The 19,026-nt window shown below is 36.5% G+C and overlaps 1 protein-coding gene across 1 annotated transcript in view; it reads left to right on the top strand.

Annotated features, from left to right (window-relative positions):
* Positions 1 to 19,026, top strand: part of HGF (hepatocyte growth factor (hepapoietin A; scatter factor)) — a 45,266-nt gene that overhangs the window by 11,292 nt on the left and 14,948 nt on the right. Inside the window, exons 5-8 of the mRNA XM_009706534.1 lie at positions 414 to 534; positions 5,773 to 5,891; positions 15,364 to 15,538; positions 17,528 to 17,655. Coding sequence (XP_009704836.1) covers positions 414 to 534; positions 5,773 to 5,891; positions 15,364 to 15,538; positions 17,528 to 17,655 — 543 coding nt within the window. The remainder of the gene's footprint in view (positions 1 to 413; positions 535 to 5,772; positions 5,892 to 15,363; positions 15,539 to 17,527; positions 17,656 to 19,026) is intronic.

Below are 19,026 nucleotides of genomic sequence, written 5' to 3'. Positions count from 1 at the left end.
CTATGATTTAGAGTGATTTGAATAAAGAATGTTACTTAATTAGAAAATATCACCTCTAAAAAATACTCCTTCCTTAGATGTGTGTCTCACTCTCTTACTAATCAGAAGTAAGGTTAAAAATCTGCTAGGAACATGAATGCCTCTAGCAGCTTACACCTACCTACCTTGAAACCATAAATGTCCCATAAAATGATACCAAATTTAGGCATCTGGATTAGATCTGAGAAAGAAATGCAATTTTGTTCCAAAGGACATTTTCCATACCAACTAATTAAAAGATATCACTTTGTTTATACCTCTTTAGGTCAGTTTCAATTTACAACGGCAGGGATATGATTTAATTATTTTAATATTTTTTTTTGTGCTACAAGTCATCAGCATAATAAATGACTAGTACCTATTTTTTTTTCCAGTTGAATGCATGACTTGCAATGGAGAGAGTTACAGAGGGCCAATGGATCACACCGAGTCGGGCAAGGAGTGTCAGCGCTGGGATCTTCAGAGACCACACAAGCACAAATTTCGCCCAGAGAGGTGACCTTCCCTCCCCCCCAAGCAAATCCATGTGGTCATAATTTGAAAATTACACACGTTCTGGAACCAGTTGGGCAAAATCAACATTAGTCGAACTGAAATTTATGGAGTCACCAGTTTTAGTTGCTTGGGCTTCTGGCCCATGGTGTGTGCAGGCTGGCTACCATCATAATGGAGATGCAGGATAGGCACTGGAGGCTATTTAGTGCAGTTGGGGCTACATCCCACAGCTGTGTAGTGCAGTGATGGACATGTGTTGCATTAATTGAAAAGCAACAAATCTAGTGAAGGGCCTGGAGAACAAATCTTATGAGGAGCGACTGAGGCAGCTGGAGTTGTTTAGTCTGGAGCAAAGGAGGCTGAGGGGAGACCTGATTGCTGTCTACAACTACCTGAAAGGAGATTGTAGTGAGGTGGGAGTTGGTCTCTTTTCCCAAGTAACCAGTGACAGGACAAAAGGAAATGGTCTCAAGTTGCACAAGGGGGCGTTCAGGTTGGATATTAGGAAGAACTTCTTCACTGTAAGAGTCGTTAAGCATTGGAACAGACTCCTCAGGAAGGTGGTGAACTCACCATCCCTGGAGGTGTTCGAAAAACATTTAGATGTGGCACTTTGAGACATGGTTTAGTGGGTTTAGAGTGCATGGTGGCATCGGGTATATGGTTGGACTTGATGATCTTTGAGGTCTCTTCCAACCATAATGATTCTATGATTCTGTGATCAAAATTTCCTCCCTAGCTTCAATGACAGTAAAAAATTAACTTCTGAATGTTTCTCTATATGTTCTCACACAGCTTCAGTCAACTTAAAATATCTTAAAGTAATCACAAAGTAAATAATGATTAAAAGTCACAAATCTTTAAAATTTTAGAGTTCTTAACACAACTAGTGAATATATACTTGCAACATTGTCAAGTCAGAGTATGCTCCTTTTTCGAACAGCTTTAAAGCTGTAGATGGTCTTCGGTTGTGATCAGACTTAAGTATCCAATTTGTTTGACCAAAATGTTTGCTCACTACATGTGTTTCTTTAGCCTGAGAAAGCAGTTCATCATTCTGTTTAGCATTTTATGCACATGGATTCATATGTTAGACTTTTTTCTTTTTTTTTTTGATTTAGACATAGATACATAATGCCAAAAGATGAGTCAGAAATAGCAAGACAAATTGCATCCTCATTAGGGTTTGTCCTAGAGGGTAAAATTCACCCAGCAGCAAAAGGTCATCTATAATACACTCTTGGAAGGATTTGGGGCGGGGCGGGGGGGGTGTTTAGGCCACACAGGAGGGCCTTTGTGTTTCTTTTAAACTGAACTAACGTTTCATTTTAGTTTTACTCTGGATTTTGGATTAACTGCATTTATAAAGTGAATTGAATAAACTTGAACTGCCAGAGGAAGACTGCAAGAATCAACAAACTCAGAATGATTGAGACCTTCGACTGAAAGTATCTTTATATATGTTGAAATGTTCCACTAAATAAAGCGTAATTTTTATACTCAGAAATACTGATATTGGTAGATTTTAGAGAGCCTGATTATTCAGCAAAACATTAAGAACCTGCCGTTTTGGAGTTTCTGTGATATAAACTCTTTTTCCTCTTCGCTTAGATGGTCAGCTTCATAAATAAAAGCAGGCTATCCCATAGTTCTACTTCAATAAATATTTTGTATTAGCAGACTGGGACTGAAGATAATCTGTTTCTGAGTTTTGACATGCACTTGCTGTGCATTCTAGAATAAGTAACAGAAAGAATTTTGTTCCTTGGGAGTGAAACATTTATAGAATTTCTGGGTACAAACAATAATAATATTGCTGCCAGGAGGAAATTTCTTTTTTCTGTTAATTTTGAGTTGTTTGCAAAATGACTTTTCAGACTAACTCCAGTCTCACAAATTATTGTCTTCCTCCTTGAAAGATTTCCTTCAGAAAACATCTTTTTGAGAGTTTTCAGACTGTAATAAAAATGCTTTTTTATCAAAAATCCACGCAGCCAGATTGAATTGATCTGTATGTGCTTTCAGAAGAGTAACTGAGGTCCAGTACATTTCTAACACATTAATTAACTTCATGGACCGGTCACTAAAGGTAGTGACAATTATACTTTGATTATACTAGCTTTTAAAAATGTTATGGACTTTGGTTTTGTGTTGTTTGTTTGTTTGTTTTTTTAATAGTCATTTAAGTTGAAAATAAGAGGGGAAGTCTGGAACAAATGATCCAATAAAATACAGCAATCTCTAGAGAGGCTTACACTATATCATCTAGGGCTAATGTGAATAATCTGGAAATCAGGAAGGACTAGCTGCATAGATTTAAACTTATTTTCACTTATGGATTCATCAGTTGCAACAACGAAGAAAGACAGGTAATGTTTTCAAATGCTCCAGTTTACTTGCTGTTGGACAGTGCTTTCAGCTCAGGGTGAATATATCTCACTTTTCCTTTTTGTCACCTCAATGAATTGTACCACATCTATTCCCTTCAGAGGTCAGTTACTGAACAGAATTGATAATACTTGTTTACATAGATGTGATTGAAGCTAGCAGTAGGAATTCCCCCAAACAGCTCCTACATGACCTGTTTTTAGTTATTAGTGGATTCAGAATTGTATTCTGAAGCTCCAGTTCTCTCATGTACTCCTCATGGGCAGGATTATGCCTCAGTATGGAAAGAAGACTGTTTGAGGATAATGACTTAGGTAGGCATAGAGCAGCATAGAGAAGCAAGAGTTTTCTCTTCTGCTCGTATTTTCTGCTCAAAATCAAATATGGTCTGAAAATAGGTACTTATTGCATGGAGGAAAGTAGGGTTGGAGTGTAGTATAAGAGTTGAATAACTGCAGGTATCCTTTTATTAAAATACTCTGGTTTATACCTCTTTTAGGAAAATTTACTTTATACAAAATCAAGTTTCCAGTCCTGCATGTCGTTTAAAACAAAAAGAAGAGGAAAAGAATTATTGTTGAAGAGTTTCAGACAACAAGCTTCAGTTTAGTTCCAACAGAGCTAGAGATCAGCATCTGTCTCTTTAAAGAGAATAAACGTTATCTCTTTGTCTAACATTCTTTTTTTCCCTCCTAGAAAATGAGAAAAAGTCTTAATTTTGACACCAGATGTGTATCTTAATGCTTTATTTCAGTTTCAGTGGTGAAGTACAGCTACTGCAGCTTCAAGGAGAAAAAAAAAAAAAAAAAAAAAGAAATATGTCGGGTTCTGAAAGATCTTGGAAACCTCAGGCTCTTTGTTGGGTCTAAGCAAGAGGTCTGTGCCCAAGCGTACTGAGGAAGGAGGAGTGTGCAGAGCAAAGGGATGAGCTCCTAGGGAATTCTCCACAGTCTCACTGTTGAAATGTGTGGAACAGTTTGAAGCCCTGTTGTTTATCTTATCCCTAATATTTGTATCTTAAAAGTGTTAGCTGGCCTTTTCTATAGGAACTGAGGAACTGTTGCTTGTTGGATATGAAGGAAGACAGAAGCATGCCTGAATATTGTGGGAAGAATCAGTGACTGGGCAGGCCATTGTTGCTCTAGAAAAGGGTACATAGATATAGTAGATGGAAAGATACAGTTGACAGACACTACTCCCTCCCACAAAGACACTCAAATCTTAATCCCGGAAGAACTGTTACATCTCTACTTAAGTTTTAGTTAGTAAATAACACATTTTTGACATACTGTGGGAACATATCATATCATATTAGGAAGGACCAAACCTTCAGTGTTATGAAAACACTTACCTCTTAGAAAGTGGTTTCTTTACATACTCAGTTGTTTTGAATGGTTTTTGGGAGCTATGACTGCAGATACCTTGCCATTCCTGGACTCACCTTGGTTCCTGGGTAGTGCCATGGACTCTCTATGGAGCCTGTGCTGCCAGTGTCAAAGGTCATCACCGCACCTACTGGGAGGCCAAAGACATCTTGTTTTCTGCTATGTTATTAGCCCATTAACTGTTTTCTTGTGAAATCCTTGGATAGAAATTGTTCCTTTACATTTTGTCTTCTACCTAGCAGAAAACAGGGTACTACTGCTAGATGTGAAACTACCACATTCTTGACTGCCCTTGAATTGTCAGTTTTGTGAGGTTTCTCCTTGGTGGTTTTGGTGTTTGTTTTGTTTTGATTTTTTTTTTTTAATTCTACTTAAATCTTGTCCCTGTCCCTTGTATAGATGAAGGAACCAGATTTTTCCCAAGGAATGGGAGATCAAGTTGCAAATACATAAGTCAAAATTAGGATGATTGTTTGACAGAAAAAGCATCCTAGCAAAAACACCCGCTTGTAAATCATATTTTCCTCTGCTTGTGTGAAAAACATCTGCTTGCAGTTGTAAATGGATTCAGGTTCCCAGGTAGTTAACTTTATTGTTCTCTTACATACTCTTCATGTTTCCCTCAGGGATAAATCTACTTTTTGTTTCTTTTACAAACATGTTTCAATAAGTTTGGAAACCCAAGACAATTTGTATTCACTGGAGAAAAAAAAGTATGCATTTATCTCCTTCTCTTAAAGTTTATAGATAGTTTATAGATAAATTTATAGCACATTTATACCAAAAGCACCTCCTTATCTTGAATATCTGCCTGATCGTTCAATGATGGCAGTAGGAACGTGGAAATAATTAAATGGCAAAATAGTTTCAAATCTTAATGAGATAAAGCAAGACAGAAGTTAATTCCTTATTTTTCTCTTTTTCCCCCCCCAATGCTTGAAATGAGGGCATGACCTAGAATAAGCTCTGTTACAAAAATGGAGCTATCATTAGTAACACAGCTATTCAAAATAGCTTCCAGTTTGAACGCAGGGCTGTTGCACCAAAGAACCTGTTTTCTTAATGAGTCCAGCATGCCAGGCAGTGTTTATATAATCCACACTTAATTGGACTGTTTCAAAAAAATAAGTGGCTTTAGAGTCTGACCATCGCTTGACAGACACAAGAGCAAGAGTTTAGCAATTAGCAGAGTTACCCCATCCGGTATCCTGTGCATTAGCACAGCAGGGAATCCCCTGAGTGAAGGTCTGATTCTGCTGCATATATGGAAAGAGACTTCATGTTATTAACTTTCTAATAGTGTTTAAAGAGTATTTTGATCCATCTCACAGGATCAGACTCAAGCTTAATAGGAACTGGTTCTTTTTGGCCTCTGCTATACTGTCCATTAAGTACCTTCTACAAGCCAGTGAGTGCAGTGTTGCCAAGAAGCCTTCCCTGACACGTTTCTCATTGTGGTTTGCAGATATCCTGACAAGGGCTTTGATGATAATTACTGCCGCAATCCTGATGGCAAGCTGAGACCATGGTGCTACACTCTTGACCCTAACACCCCCTGGGAGTTCTGTGCAATTAAAACGTGTGGTGAGTTCAAGCAAAATTTATTACTTCCTTTTCCTTCCCAAAATCTGGATACAGATAGTTCAAGCAATATAGGACTACAGCTAGTTCATTCATTGCCCTTCACTGATTTTTAAAACATAGCTTTCAAAGACATTATATTTAATCCAGACACGAAATAAAAGAGTTGTGTGCTACTTAGCACTGGAATACATGTCTATCTTACATACAGGAAGTTGCATTAAAATGTAGGCAAATCAAGAACTAAATAAGTGAGGCAACATCATCATCATGAAGATCTCATGTATGGTATTAATTTGGCCATGCTGGGCATCTGCATTACAATTTTGCAGTGGTCCTACTCAGTGGTCTCTCTGTCAACAACTGTTCATTGCTTTGTTTTCCTCTTGCACATCGTGTGATTCTAGGTCTTGGATCCTGCACACTATTCAAGACAGAATTACTAATTTCCATATTCAGCACTCCAGTATCAAAGCACTCCACAGGCAATTAATTTCTTTTCATCCCCCAACTACAATATGGTGACTTTTGTTATCCTCACTTTGCAGACAGGGAATTGAATCAAAGTAACATTAAGGTATACAAGTGTTGGATGCCCACTTTGAAATGCTTTGGTTCATAATTTTTAGAGCATTCTGTGGCATGTTCTGTCTTCAAAGTGCAGATCCTTTTAAATTTGGTAGTAGCTCTGACAACTCTGTTCTACTGATAATTAGATGTCTTAAATGAGCAGTACAGGGACAATGAGGAAGGTAAATGTATTGGACCTCCCTTGAAAATTTGGATAAAGTAATTTTTCTAACTTTCATGGTAATGCTGGGGCTGAGGCAGATGGTAGAATTAAGTTTTGTTGGGACATGCTTTAATCAGGAAACCAAGATGTGCATCTCTGAAATTCCTTGCCTCATTTACAGCTTGTGGGATCTACAGATGATGGTCTTCTTTCTTATGTGTCATGCTTCTCATTGCCAGATTTGGGTTCAATTTTTTGCTCTTAGTGAACTGACAATATGTGAAATAACCAGAGTACAAGCATGATATTAAAGGCAATCTCATAATACCTGGGCAGATTTTTTTATTCTCTTCTCAAAAAATTTTGTTTATAACATCTTGGGAATAAAGGCAATTTCTGAAAACAAGACATGACTAACTGAATCCATACTGTAGAAGCCTGTCAGAGTCATGTGCCCCAGCTCTGTGACACAGTCCCCAGGAAAACAGGCAGAAAAGGTAAAACAGTATTTTTGGATTTTCCGTGAAGTAGAGGAAAAGAGAAACTTCTAAAACTGCTCAGTGAAACTCAGTGTCATGTTTGCTCATGAGAAAATCAGTTTCTCTTAGATCTGCAGTTTTGGAAACTACAATTTCCATTGTTGTCCTGCTTCAATTTTGACCAAAATTAAGTGTTAAAAAAAATAATCCTCAAAACCAGACGCTCTGCTTTTCATCTAGCTCTAAGTGCCACTTCAGTAGGTTTGTGTAATTATAAAATTCATTTGGCTCTCTTGGGAGGACGATAGAAGAGAATAGATTCTATTAAAAAGATCAACAAAGCTTACCTGGAACTGGATTTACATGAGAATTCAAAAAAGGGGAAAAAAAGAAAAAAAAATAACAAAAGGAGTGATTTTTAATGATTGTTTAATTTTCAAGGTTCTCTGTATTTTGTTGTTATTGTTATATAAACCAAGATAAGCCATTACCAGGGTATCTAAAATCCAGATAAAATAGAGACAGTAGTGAATCTTACAAAAAGTCTGTTTCCATAATGTGAACCTGTATTTTTCCTATAATGTTACCATATATATAAACACCGGAGAGGGGGGGAGAGCAGTGTTGCTACCTAAAGGGGGAAGCATGGCATTCTTCATCTTCACTCGGAATTCTTACCAAACCAAATTATGCCATGTTTTCTGCTTTCACCACTGACAGTTCAGAATTTTCTCTTCTTGCTTGTTCTTGGCTTAGGCCATTGGTGTGTCACTTCTTATCAGTCAATTTTTTGAAATCCAAAGGTTGAGTAAGAATACTCTTAATGTGCTTCCTGAAGTAGAGTAACTGAAATTATTCTGCACTATCATATGTCATTGTAAATCCAGTATAAGGTAGTTAAAATTAGCAAAATTATTCTACTGTAAAAAAGTGAGGTTAATTTGCTTCTTTGGGTAATGTCTGTAATCAGGTTCTCCAGAGACAGAAGAAACTTTTAACAGGACTACTTAATGTAGTACTTAATTACTTAATTCATTAAGTTAGGAGTTGTTGTTGCTTTGGGTTTTTGCTTTGTGTTTTTTGTTTTTGTGGTTTTGTTTTGTTTTTTTAAACCGTGCTTCCTACATTTCTCTAATTATTAGATAATATATGAATCATATGTAGCATACTAGATCTGTTCTTTTTCTCTGGTAGAAGTGTTTTTATTATGAAAAAAAAAATATTCCTAAGTTACAGCTGACTGTTTCACAAATGAAACTTTTATAAACCTTTATCCTTTGGCATTTCCTGAGCTGATGTGTCAGTGTTCTGAGGACTCACATCTGGCACTGTTGGTCACGTAAGCTTACAGTCCATGCAACTTTCAGTAGCTACAGTCTGGCCTAAGCTTTATAAAACAGTTGGGTGGAAGATCTCCTGCAAACTACTGTAATGTCACCTTTGTCTACCCGAGTCACAATTAGAGTCCTGAAGAAAAGGTAATCATCAAAATGAAATCTAAAAAAATCCCACAATGTAATGATTTTAATGTTGTGATGAAAACCTTTTGTCTCATTTCTAGGCAAAAGTTGACTGAAACAACTAGAAATTCTTTCTTTCATCTTCACTTAGAAAATATATTAAGATCAGTGGAAATGTCATATACAAAACTGTATTTTTTGCTGCAGAAAACTCTAGATATTTGGAAATTACTGAAACAATCTATATGAGGAAGAACACGAAAGTAGTGATCTTGAAAGTGCTTAATTCAGCAGATATTTTCCAAGGATGTTTAGCACAGGCATATGGCATTGCTCTCTACATAAGATGCAATGCTGTTCAGTGCTTTCCTTTGTAACCTGGAGAGGGAATTCATTGCTGATATTACAGTTATATCACCAGCTTGGTGACCAGAATACCAACACAAAATATCAAAGCCCTTTTTTCAGTTTTTTGTCTTTGTTGAGGAACATAGAAAAACTATTTTCCCAACTCCTAGCAGGGAGCCCAAAACACTAGGCCGTTCTGGGTTTCAGTGGCTGCTCCATTTTCTGAAGCTGTGGCTGCGTGCAATCTCAGTGCACTAAAAAGAGAACATCATGAGTTATATGTCTTAATAGCTTTGTGGTTTGGATTCTCACACAGGTTTTTAATTCCTATGATGAGGACTGTTTATATATTTTACAAGAAATACTAATTAGAAAAAATACTTTGCTAATCCGAGTCCTTGGACCATATACAAAAACGTAGGTGTCCTCCCTTTGGGGGAGTGACCACAAGGTAGCATGCTGCTTTGTGGTTTTTGCTACATGTCATGAGTGCTAGTATGCTCTATAGCCAAAATGCTGACAACAGCTCATATACAAAATTTTCGGCAAAAAAGTCAGTGGAAGGAAGCATTCAGAAAGTAAATATGTTTTTAAGACTGAGGAGACAGGAGGGCATTGTAACTTTATTTCCAAGCACAGAAGGCAGCATAAAACATTGTGGCTTACAGCCAGGGCTGTGAGAAAGAGATGACAGGAGCAATTAGGGATTAGAGATGGCTCAAGCTGCAAAAATTGGATCTGGATTAAGACTTCAGGGACCCCAGGATTGGTTTGAAGTTGCTCACATATGTGTCTGTGGTTTTGGCTTGAGACAATTTTTAGTTAGAAGAGAGGATAAAAGGACAACTATGACAGCAATGAAGAAGTGTAGGATGAAATGAAGAAATGGAAGCAGTGACAGTAAATATGAAAAAAGAAAATGACTGTTACTTTGGCATGAATGAAGATATGGACTATAGGGAAGACAGGATTGTGGAGCTTATACCACTTTTTAAAAAAAAGAAAAAAGGATAACCGCACTTCTGTGGATGGACTACAGGGCTATGAGAGAGGTGCTGAAGCCCAGAAATGAAGCTGCATATGTCAGTCATTCGATAGCTGCAGAGCTGTGTGGAGTTATTATGGTAAGGACAGTGTTTGGTTGTTGCCTAACTGATTTCCAACCAGCCTAGCTGATTTTAGCATGGATTTAGCCTTTGCTGTCAGTACACATAGGCAATAGGCAGGGGTGACTGGAGCCTGAAAAGCCCTGAGAGAATTTAGTAAGGGTCTGGGTTTGATGGGAAAAAGCAAGTAATGAAACAGCAAAATTGAGAATCTAGGTATAAAACAAAGTGTTTCAGCGTGCATACAATTTTGGGGAAGGCAAAGAATCACCAATATTAGATTACTCATTCTTTAGAAGCAGAGATTTCCACTGCCCATTTGAATGTGAAGTTCTGATTAAAGAGTTATTTGTTGAATCATAGTATGTAAACAAATAAAAGTGCCACTCAGTTTAAGCTTAATATTTATGTAAGATAAAGATGTTTACAGAAAGGAGGCAGTGAAGAGACTAATGTTTAGTAGTTAATAAAGTGTTACCTTCCACCTTGCTTCACATGGAGGCATAGCAGAGGTCAAGCATTCACTGTGTACGCAATGGCTTAATCTACATTTCCTCAAAAAAGGATCCTTCTCAGATCCTTTTCATCATCTCTATGATAGTTTTGAAAGTAAGATTTAAGAGGTCTGAACCTGCAGAGATCCAGATATTTTTTGTTCAATGGATTTAAGGCCTAGTTGTAGACATTAGAATAACCTGGAAAGATCTCTCTGTGTTCAAGGACAAATGAACTGTAGGTGTGCAGGTTTTAGGTGACAATGAGTTTTTCAGTATTGTGATTTTTGAGCTTGGGTCTGATTTATTTCATCACTTTCTCGTATGTTTTTACTGAAAAAAACCCCAAAACACTAGAAATCAGTCAGGTTTTTTTATTCCATGTTTCATGTACTGTGAGATAGTACATTGAAGGAAACATGTGGAAAGAAAAGAACTGCCGCTATCATACTACCCAGAACTGTAGATCATATTGCTTGAGGTAGGGATGCCTGGATGCAGTGTAACTGAGCATGAGCAGCTTTTCCCCATAACACCACTAAAGTTTCTTACTGACATTTGCAGAATTGCATGGATCAGGTTTAATGAGGACTTTGCTGTGTATAGAACACTTTCTTTACTGGGTTAAGGCACCTCTTATCTTTTAATATCTACTTTTAAAAGTCTTTTGTTAAAATCAGGGCACGTTTTCCTCTTGTTGACTGACACACTAGGAAAGACATTGCAAGAATATAAGCAAAATTAGGAATTTTCCTGATGAAGTAATTTAGGACTCTGCTTCTTTTCCAACTACGTCTTTTTCCAAAAATACATAGATGGTATTACCATGAAAGAACATGAATACTCCAGCAAAATCCCTACCTTCTTTTAAGTCAGTAGGGGTTTCATCATTGACCTAAAATTTGTGCAGGATTTTCTTCTGGGTCATTGGGATTAAAGACATAAATAGTACTCTAACTGATTACTTCAGCTGTAGAATGACTCAAGGCCCCTGCTGATTCCCTCATGCTGATATTAGTGTGAGAACCAGAACTGAGAAGACTATCTGTGGCTTTACACATGAAGCTCTGGACAATGTTTCATCTCTTTACTTAAGCATCTATGAATGCATGAACTAGCACTTTATTAACAAAGTTACTTATTTTTAAGTATCAAAATAGGGAGAGTTTTACAGAAAAAAGGAAACCTTTGCATTATTACACTTTGGTTGGGGACTTTAGAGTGAACATGTGAAGATAGAAATACTACTAACAGTAAATCTTGAAGTAGCTGTCTGAATTACATGGTTAATTTGAGTCATCTAGAACACAAAAAAATATTACAACAAAGTTCAAAAGTAGCAAAGCGCTGCTAGACAATTACCAAATTCTTTTGTTCATAATGAAGTCTCATACAGGAATAAGAAGTAACGTTTAATTAATAAACCATAAATAGTACTCTTTTATAAGATGATGTTTTGTGTGGTCTTCATTTAACAGTACTTTTTATCTCAGTTCAGGACTATAAAATCTGAACTGGAACAAAAAGAAAAGGGCACTTCTAATATGAAATTAAAGTACCTGCCTGCATAGTAAGGGTTCCTTATTGAATTTAAATTCATCTTCTAACTTAATTCATAATGTCTTTCTCATTAGAACGAGCCCTTAGAGTTGCAGGTCTTAATTTATGTTTTAAAGGAACTGCTAGGATAAGGGTGGGAATACAGCCTTATTGATTTTTAGCTTAATCTTGTTTCCACCTTGTAAGGGAACTGGTGAGTGTGGTCTCAAGACTCTTTCACCAGTGCCCTGCACATCTGATGTTCATGCTCAGAGTTATTAAACTTTAGATAATTGGCTATGCGGGTGACAAGAGTAATTAGCCTCAAGAACAAGACCAGTATTGAATGGACATGACTATGTAAGTTGTAGGCTTGGACAACCTGGGCACTTCTTAATGTTTGGCAACTGCCTTTTAGTCTGCAGAGCACCTCTGTAATGGCTGGTGAGGCAGGCACTGCTCCTCCAGCTTTCACACATCCTTGTGAGCATCCAGACCACCTTTCATTAACATGAACAGGGAGACTGTTCCCATCATGCCTGTTTGTGGAAATCACCAGATGAATGAAGGATTTGTTGAGCCTTTTTTGATAACTCTTGAGCTTTCTGTGAGACTGAAGAGCCAGAACGGCAGAGGTTGTTTCTGAGGGCACCAGCCCTCAGAATTTCAGAGTTAAATTTCAAAAATATTTTTAAATTTCATTTTTCATGTTTGAAAATTAGACATTTGTAGGAAATGCAGGTGGTATAGCAAGAAGAATTTGGGGAGGGTTCTTCTGTGGACCTTTTGGAATGATAGAATTGCTTTATTAATTCAAATAAAAATATTTCAATGATCCTCTTCATCTCTAGAATTCTTACTGAGAGCTGCCACAAAGTAGTAGTAGCAGATAATCTATCACACATTGCAGATTTTGAAATAATTCCTCTCTTAGCCATTATAATGTAAGTCTTTCCAGTAGTGGTTTGACTGTGCAAGTATTCATGACAATGTGATGGTTAAGCTCGTCTGGTTCCTTTAAATAGGATATTTTGACACGGACAAAGTGTTGTAAAATCTGATCTACAGATAGAGGTCACAATCCAGACACATAGTGTAAGGTTTAGCGATGAGCCGTGTAACTGTAGGTGTATAAAAAGGAATGCTCTACAAAATGACTCTATGGCCTTGCTTAAATCAATTGATGCATTAGTGATTTCATTTCAGGTATGTGATTTTAAAAAAACCCACAACCACACACAATGATACATAAAAGCCTAACTATTTACTTTTTCTCTAGTATGACTGAGTACAGAGTAGATGTACTATACAGTTCATTACAGTTGAAATAGTAACTTCTTGTGTATAAATAAGGTCTTTATAATGGCTTGTATTAGATTGAATTTTTATGCATTATTATTATTCTTTAAGAAAACTTTTTGCTAGAGTTATATAGTTGTAGTGTATTAATTTACTTAGGAAATAATATGCAGCTGGGATGCCATATGTATGATGAAATTCCCCGTGGTAGGTAGCTCTTTATTTTATTTCCAAATTATACCACATCTCTTTCATTTTTAATAAAAGCATTACGTTTATATTTTGAAAAGGCTGGTATGTATTTGAATGTCGCACAGCAATGTTCAGTCTAATCAGCTAGGAGCTATTTTTGAATATAATTCCAATTTATTTTCATATATTAGTTATGATGGAAAACTGAAATATGCAACTATGTGTTTCTATTAGATGTATGAATTAATCTTTTTGTTGTCCAATTATGTAAAAAGTGAGTAATAATGATTAAAAATACAGTTACTAGCTGCAAAGCTGTTTGATGAATCCGCTAGAAAGGATGCATTTGTCAGCCTGCAGACGCCTGCTTGTGATACTTGCAGTGTCATGTCCTTTTAACTTTGGAACGAGCTTGGAACTCACAATCCCGTTGAAACAGGACAAGCTTTACAGACAAAGTGCCTTGGGAAGGAAGAATAGGAAATTAATTTGACCATGAAACACTGGTGTAAAAATGTCAACCAGATGAAGAGAAAAAGGCAAATTTTCGCTAGCATGAAGCAATGTATAATTCAACTGCAGAACTTGATGTTATCATCTGACAGGGAAGTGATCTTTAACATAGAAGATTAGACAGCAAATCAGCCAAACCCATCTGTTATGACATTTGGTTTCCTTAAAATCCATATTCTCTTCAAGTTCATAGAACTGGCTGAAGTTACCAGGAATGAACTATATTATGAGCAACACACAAATATTGTTGTAACCACTGGACCACATGAAGAAAACTATTTTTAAAATTTTATTAACAGACTTATTACTGGCGACTAATACTTCTAAGGTAATTAATAAAATTAGTCTTGTGAACAATAGCAACTACCAACAGATGGGTAGTTACTTACAAGAATATTATGTTGAGAGCTTTTTGGGACATTGTAGAATTGTTGCTCTTACTATAGTGTGTTTAGTTTTGTACTAGTTTGTATATATCTGATGCAATATCTGTGCCATTAATTTGCAATTATGAAAACTGCATAAGAAATAAAAAGAGACTTTCAAGCTATGTGAATGAGTCATTTCAAAAACCACTGTTTTTCTGAATTTGGTTCAAGACAGCCCACACTAGGGTGAATGCAGAGTATATCAACATCTGTAAAAGATCTTGTGTCTGATGAATTTGTTAGTCTTTAAAACATTTGTCTCTCCGTAGAGAATACTGATCTTTGATTTCCAAAAGCTGGGCTTTTTTTCCCCCCTCTAACTATGAGGCATAAAAAGAGAAACTTCAAGGAGGGTATAGCACATTACTTTATAATAGGATTTATCTTTTTTTTTTTTTTAAAATCTGTATCTTTTTTCCTGTGACTTGATATTCTGGGAATTCTTTGGAGAAAACCAATTGCTTTTTAATCTTGCTAATATGTATTAAGATGTTTAACAGTGTGCACATGGGTGGTCACTCAGTTTTGTAAAGCTAAGCAAATGAGAAAATATTTGCTGAACTGTAAAGACTAACCAAGAATATCTCCTGACCTTCAATGTTATAGCACAGGTCAGGTGTCTCACTGAACAAAGGCTCTTAAATGTTGCAGATTCTTTGCCTGCAAGTGGATAAACTAGCATAAGGCCTAACCCCTATTTTGATTTCATGGATATTGTGAATGTGAAGAAGAGAAAATTATTCTGTAAAAGACATCAGATTGGAGTTCTTTTGTGAAATCGCCAATTTCCATGATTTGAACTGCAATGCAGAGTTCAAACCTGACATCCTGAGCCAGGCTTAGTCTTAGGAAAATGAAACAGCACTTCTTCTTTGGGTCTGCAGATGAAAGTGTTGTGAACAGCACAGAGGCAGCACCTGAGACGTCAACTTGCATTCAGGGACAGGGTGAGGGTTATCGAGGCATGGTCAACACCATATGGAGTGGAATCCAGTGCCAGCGGTGGGATTCCCAGTTTCCTCACCAGCACAACATCACTCCTGAGAACTTCAAGTGCAAGTAAGTAGAGACATGTGGCTATTACTGCAGTGGGAAAAGAGCTTAGCTTTCAAATGCTTAGAAATTCATGCCACCAAAGTAGACTATAGGATCTCTGTCCTTGCTCTGTGATCTGATGCATTCACTCTACTTGCTGATGCTGAAACCCATTTGAACAAGGGAAAATCAGTTATTCACATCTCAAAATATTAGTTCTAGATGAACTTGTGTAAAACTGTGGGGTTTTTTATGAACTTTTTCTTCAAGCATGTATTCACCAATTTAATTGATTGTGAAGTGTATGGATGTTTTCCAGACTGGGATATGAATCCCAATAGTGCTGGTACATTACTATTGTTTTTCTTTCATGGAGGTAAGTACTTGTGAGCAGTTTAGTTACTGACTTTAACTTAATATGTCCTAAATGTTACCTAAGTGTAATCTCCTTGGCAATACCTGACATTTATAATATTTGACAACACTTCTTTTATTTTCCATCTTTTTAATCCTTTTTATGTCTCATTACTAAGTGTACTTTTATGAATAGGACTGTTTTTACATTAAGGACCACTGGTCATCTAACCCTTCTGTACAGTTCTTAAACTCCCAGGACGTGAATAATCTACTTATTTTAGGCAGTTACCTTAGTTGTGCTCTTTCAGTCCTTTTTTCACTGAGCATAGAGAAAACCTGTCAGACCAGCATGGGCGTAAAGCCTGGTTTGTACTAGATGTCCTTATTGATGGCTAAATATCAGTCTGGGCTTCTGCTGGAATTTAATAGTGTGGATCTTTCAAAGTAGAGAAAATATTCCAGTCTGAGTTCAGATTCTCTCTCTAACAATAGCTTGTATGAGTAAGACAGTTAGGTTTGTTGTTTTAATCCCTTCACTGCTATTGTTCAGTTTATTGATCAAAGACTGTGTATTTTAAAGCATCTGAAATGTAATGTCATTGTAATAGAAAATAGGACTAATCCTGAGCTTCCTCTGTCAATCTCAGAACTACCTTGAATTTACCTGGAAGTTAGTGCTTAAGCCTGATCTCACAGGCTTTTCTCAGACAAACCACCACTTAAACCAATTTGCGCTGTATCTACGTAACGCTGCTGCAGGATTAGGCCCTCATGCAGTTTTAACAACGTTCCTAGCACTGTAGCAGAGCTAACAATATTAGGACTGCTTATTCAGCCAAGGCTTGAGAGAGTGGTGGTTATTCAGGCCAATAACTTGAGTAAAATCAACAGAACTGCTGGTGTGACTGTTCAAAACTCACATGACTAAGAATTACAGTATTAGGCCCATTCTTTCCATAGTCTATTGTCAGTGAGTGCTGCAGCTAGAAAAATGCAGTGAAATACAGAGATGGACAGAACATGGCAACAACTGTCAGGAGATGGGAAAATAAAACTTACATTTAAGAAGTTTGACTATTTCATGCAAGCTGCAAAAGACATTTAAAGATGTTCCCTTGTGGCTAACTTTTACTTTAAAGGTAACAGCTGTATAGAATTTCAACATACATTTTTTTATATTCCAAGATTCAGTTTCTTAAATGAATTGCTGACAGTCTACAGGATTGTTTCTCTAAACTCAGCAGAACCATTCAAAGTACAGGGAATTTTAAGCACTTTGGTAATGTTTGTATTTAAAAGCACTTGTAATGGATTGCAGGTGTATCCAATGTCAGCTTGCATGCAAATTTTGATGGAGAATCCTGAATAAAAATAAGCTGTATTGAAAATATTGTTAATCTTCAAGTGAAATCTTATATCCAGTCAAAACATAGGTCCACTGAAAATTAATTCCCATAACCATATTCTTATTACAATTACTCTGTTTTTCTGGACACTGTGTTCCTATTGGGTCCTCATCTCCTTGCACTTGACACTGATCAGTAACATACAGAACTTAAGGACCCTACATTATCACTAATTCATAATAAAAAGCAATAGAATGCATCAGTGGTTTTAGGTTATCCCTGCTGTGAGTGAACATATTTATTTTTACAGGGATTTGAGGGAGAACTACTGCCGAAATCCAGATGGATCTGAATCACCCTGGTGTTTTACCACTGACCCAAACATCCGTATCGGTTATTGCTCCCAGATTCCTAAGTGCGATGTATCAAGTGAACAAGGTAACAGAGGGAAGAGCGATAACGTGATTTTAAGTGAATGCTGTACTGTTCCAAATGGCAGATAGGCAGGCTTGAAAACCGGAGAAGTTGGTCTCAGTACATCTGTATTACACCTGTGTAGTTCCGCTTTGGTTTTATTTGCATACTTGGGATTCGTCATGGTGTAAATGAGATTCATTTCTCAGTTCATATTTTGATTCCAGCTGGGAAAGATGCAGAAAAGATTCACTATTGGATCTGATTTTTAGACAAGGTGAATCTCTATGCCATTTATTAGCTGGAGATCTGCTCTACTCTCTTACCTTTCCTGGTTTGAAAGGCCTTTTTCCAGAGCTGAGACAATTTTCTTGGTTCACAGTCTTTTTATAATTATATATGAGGTCACCAAAAGTAATTTTTTAAACTTATTTTTTCCATATACCCCCTTGTTTAAAAGGAGTTGAGCTAAAAAAAAACGACATGGGACTTCCCATTTAGCCTCTTAGCTTCAAGTTTTTACCTCTGCCTATAAAATCCACTCTGAGTCTTCAGGCAAATGTTGTTTTTCCCATGTAGTCTTGGTATTACTCTAAAGAGTATTATTGCATCCTGAGAACTGATGTCAATCATAGCATAAACCGAGGCTGAGACTTCAGACCTACGACGCTACATCAAGCTGCATTAAGATCTCCATCTTTAAATTTTAGCCATTTTTTCTCTTATAATTTGAAAGAGTTACAGTTGCAAGAGTCATGTAAGAGAAAGGATTAAACTTTGACTTTCGTTCTGTGGTTTTTGTAAAGTATCAATTATCAAAAAGTAAAAATACTGATGAATATGAAATGAAATGCTTTGTACAAAAAGTCTTTATAGTAGTGATCATTTTAACAATCCTCTTGAAAAGTCTCAGAAAAGCTTGTGATAAAAGCTCATGAATTAAACATGACTTCTGCTGGAGAGAACAGGCAAATTTTTGAATTACATTAAAATTAAAGTCATGTTGATTTTTTGATTTTGCTAAAGTAGAACTTCAGTCTAGAATTATGTACTGTTGCCAGTATCCAGAATCTACACAAAGGTAAGTTGTTTCAAACAGGCTAAGAGTGCCTGCTTTTTGAGGAGGGAGGAATAAGGTGGGTTTTTTTCTTTGTTTTGTATAAAATAGCTCTTGACAACTTTTAGAATATTCTGTGTGACCCTTCTAAATGAACCATAAACTAACTATTTATGAAAGAAATTTTCCCAGCTTATCTAAGTAAGACAAAATTCAAAATGCTACTGTGTTGAGAATGAAGGCCTCAAGCAGGAGATTATGTATCTAAATTTGAAAACTTTCTTCAATTTTCTTTCTAATTTGGTTTATATATTTGTCTGATTTATATTGTATAGTGT

This window comes from Cariama cristata, unplaced genomic scaffold, assembly GCF_000690535.1.
Source record: "Cariama cristata isolate BGI_N322 unplaced genomic scaffold, ASM69053v1 scaffold10358, whole genome shotgun sequence".
Lineage (NCBI taxonomy): Eukaryota > Metazoa > Chordata > Aves > Cariamiformes > Cariamidae > Cariama > Cariama cristata.
This window is presented reverse-complemented; position numbering and strand designations above follow the sequence as displayed.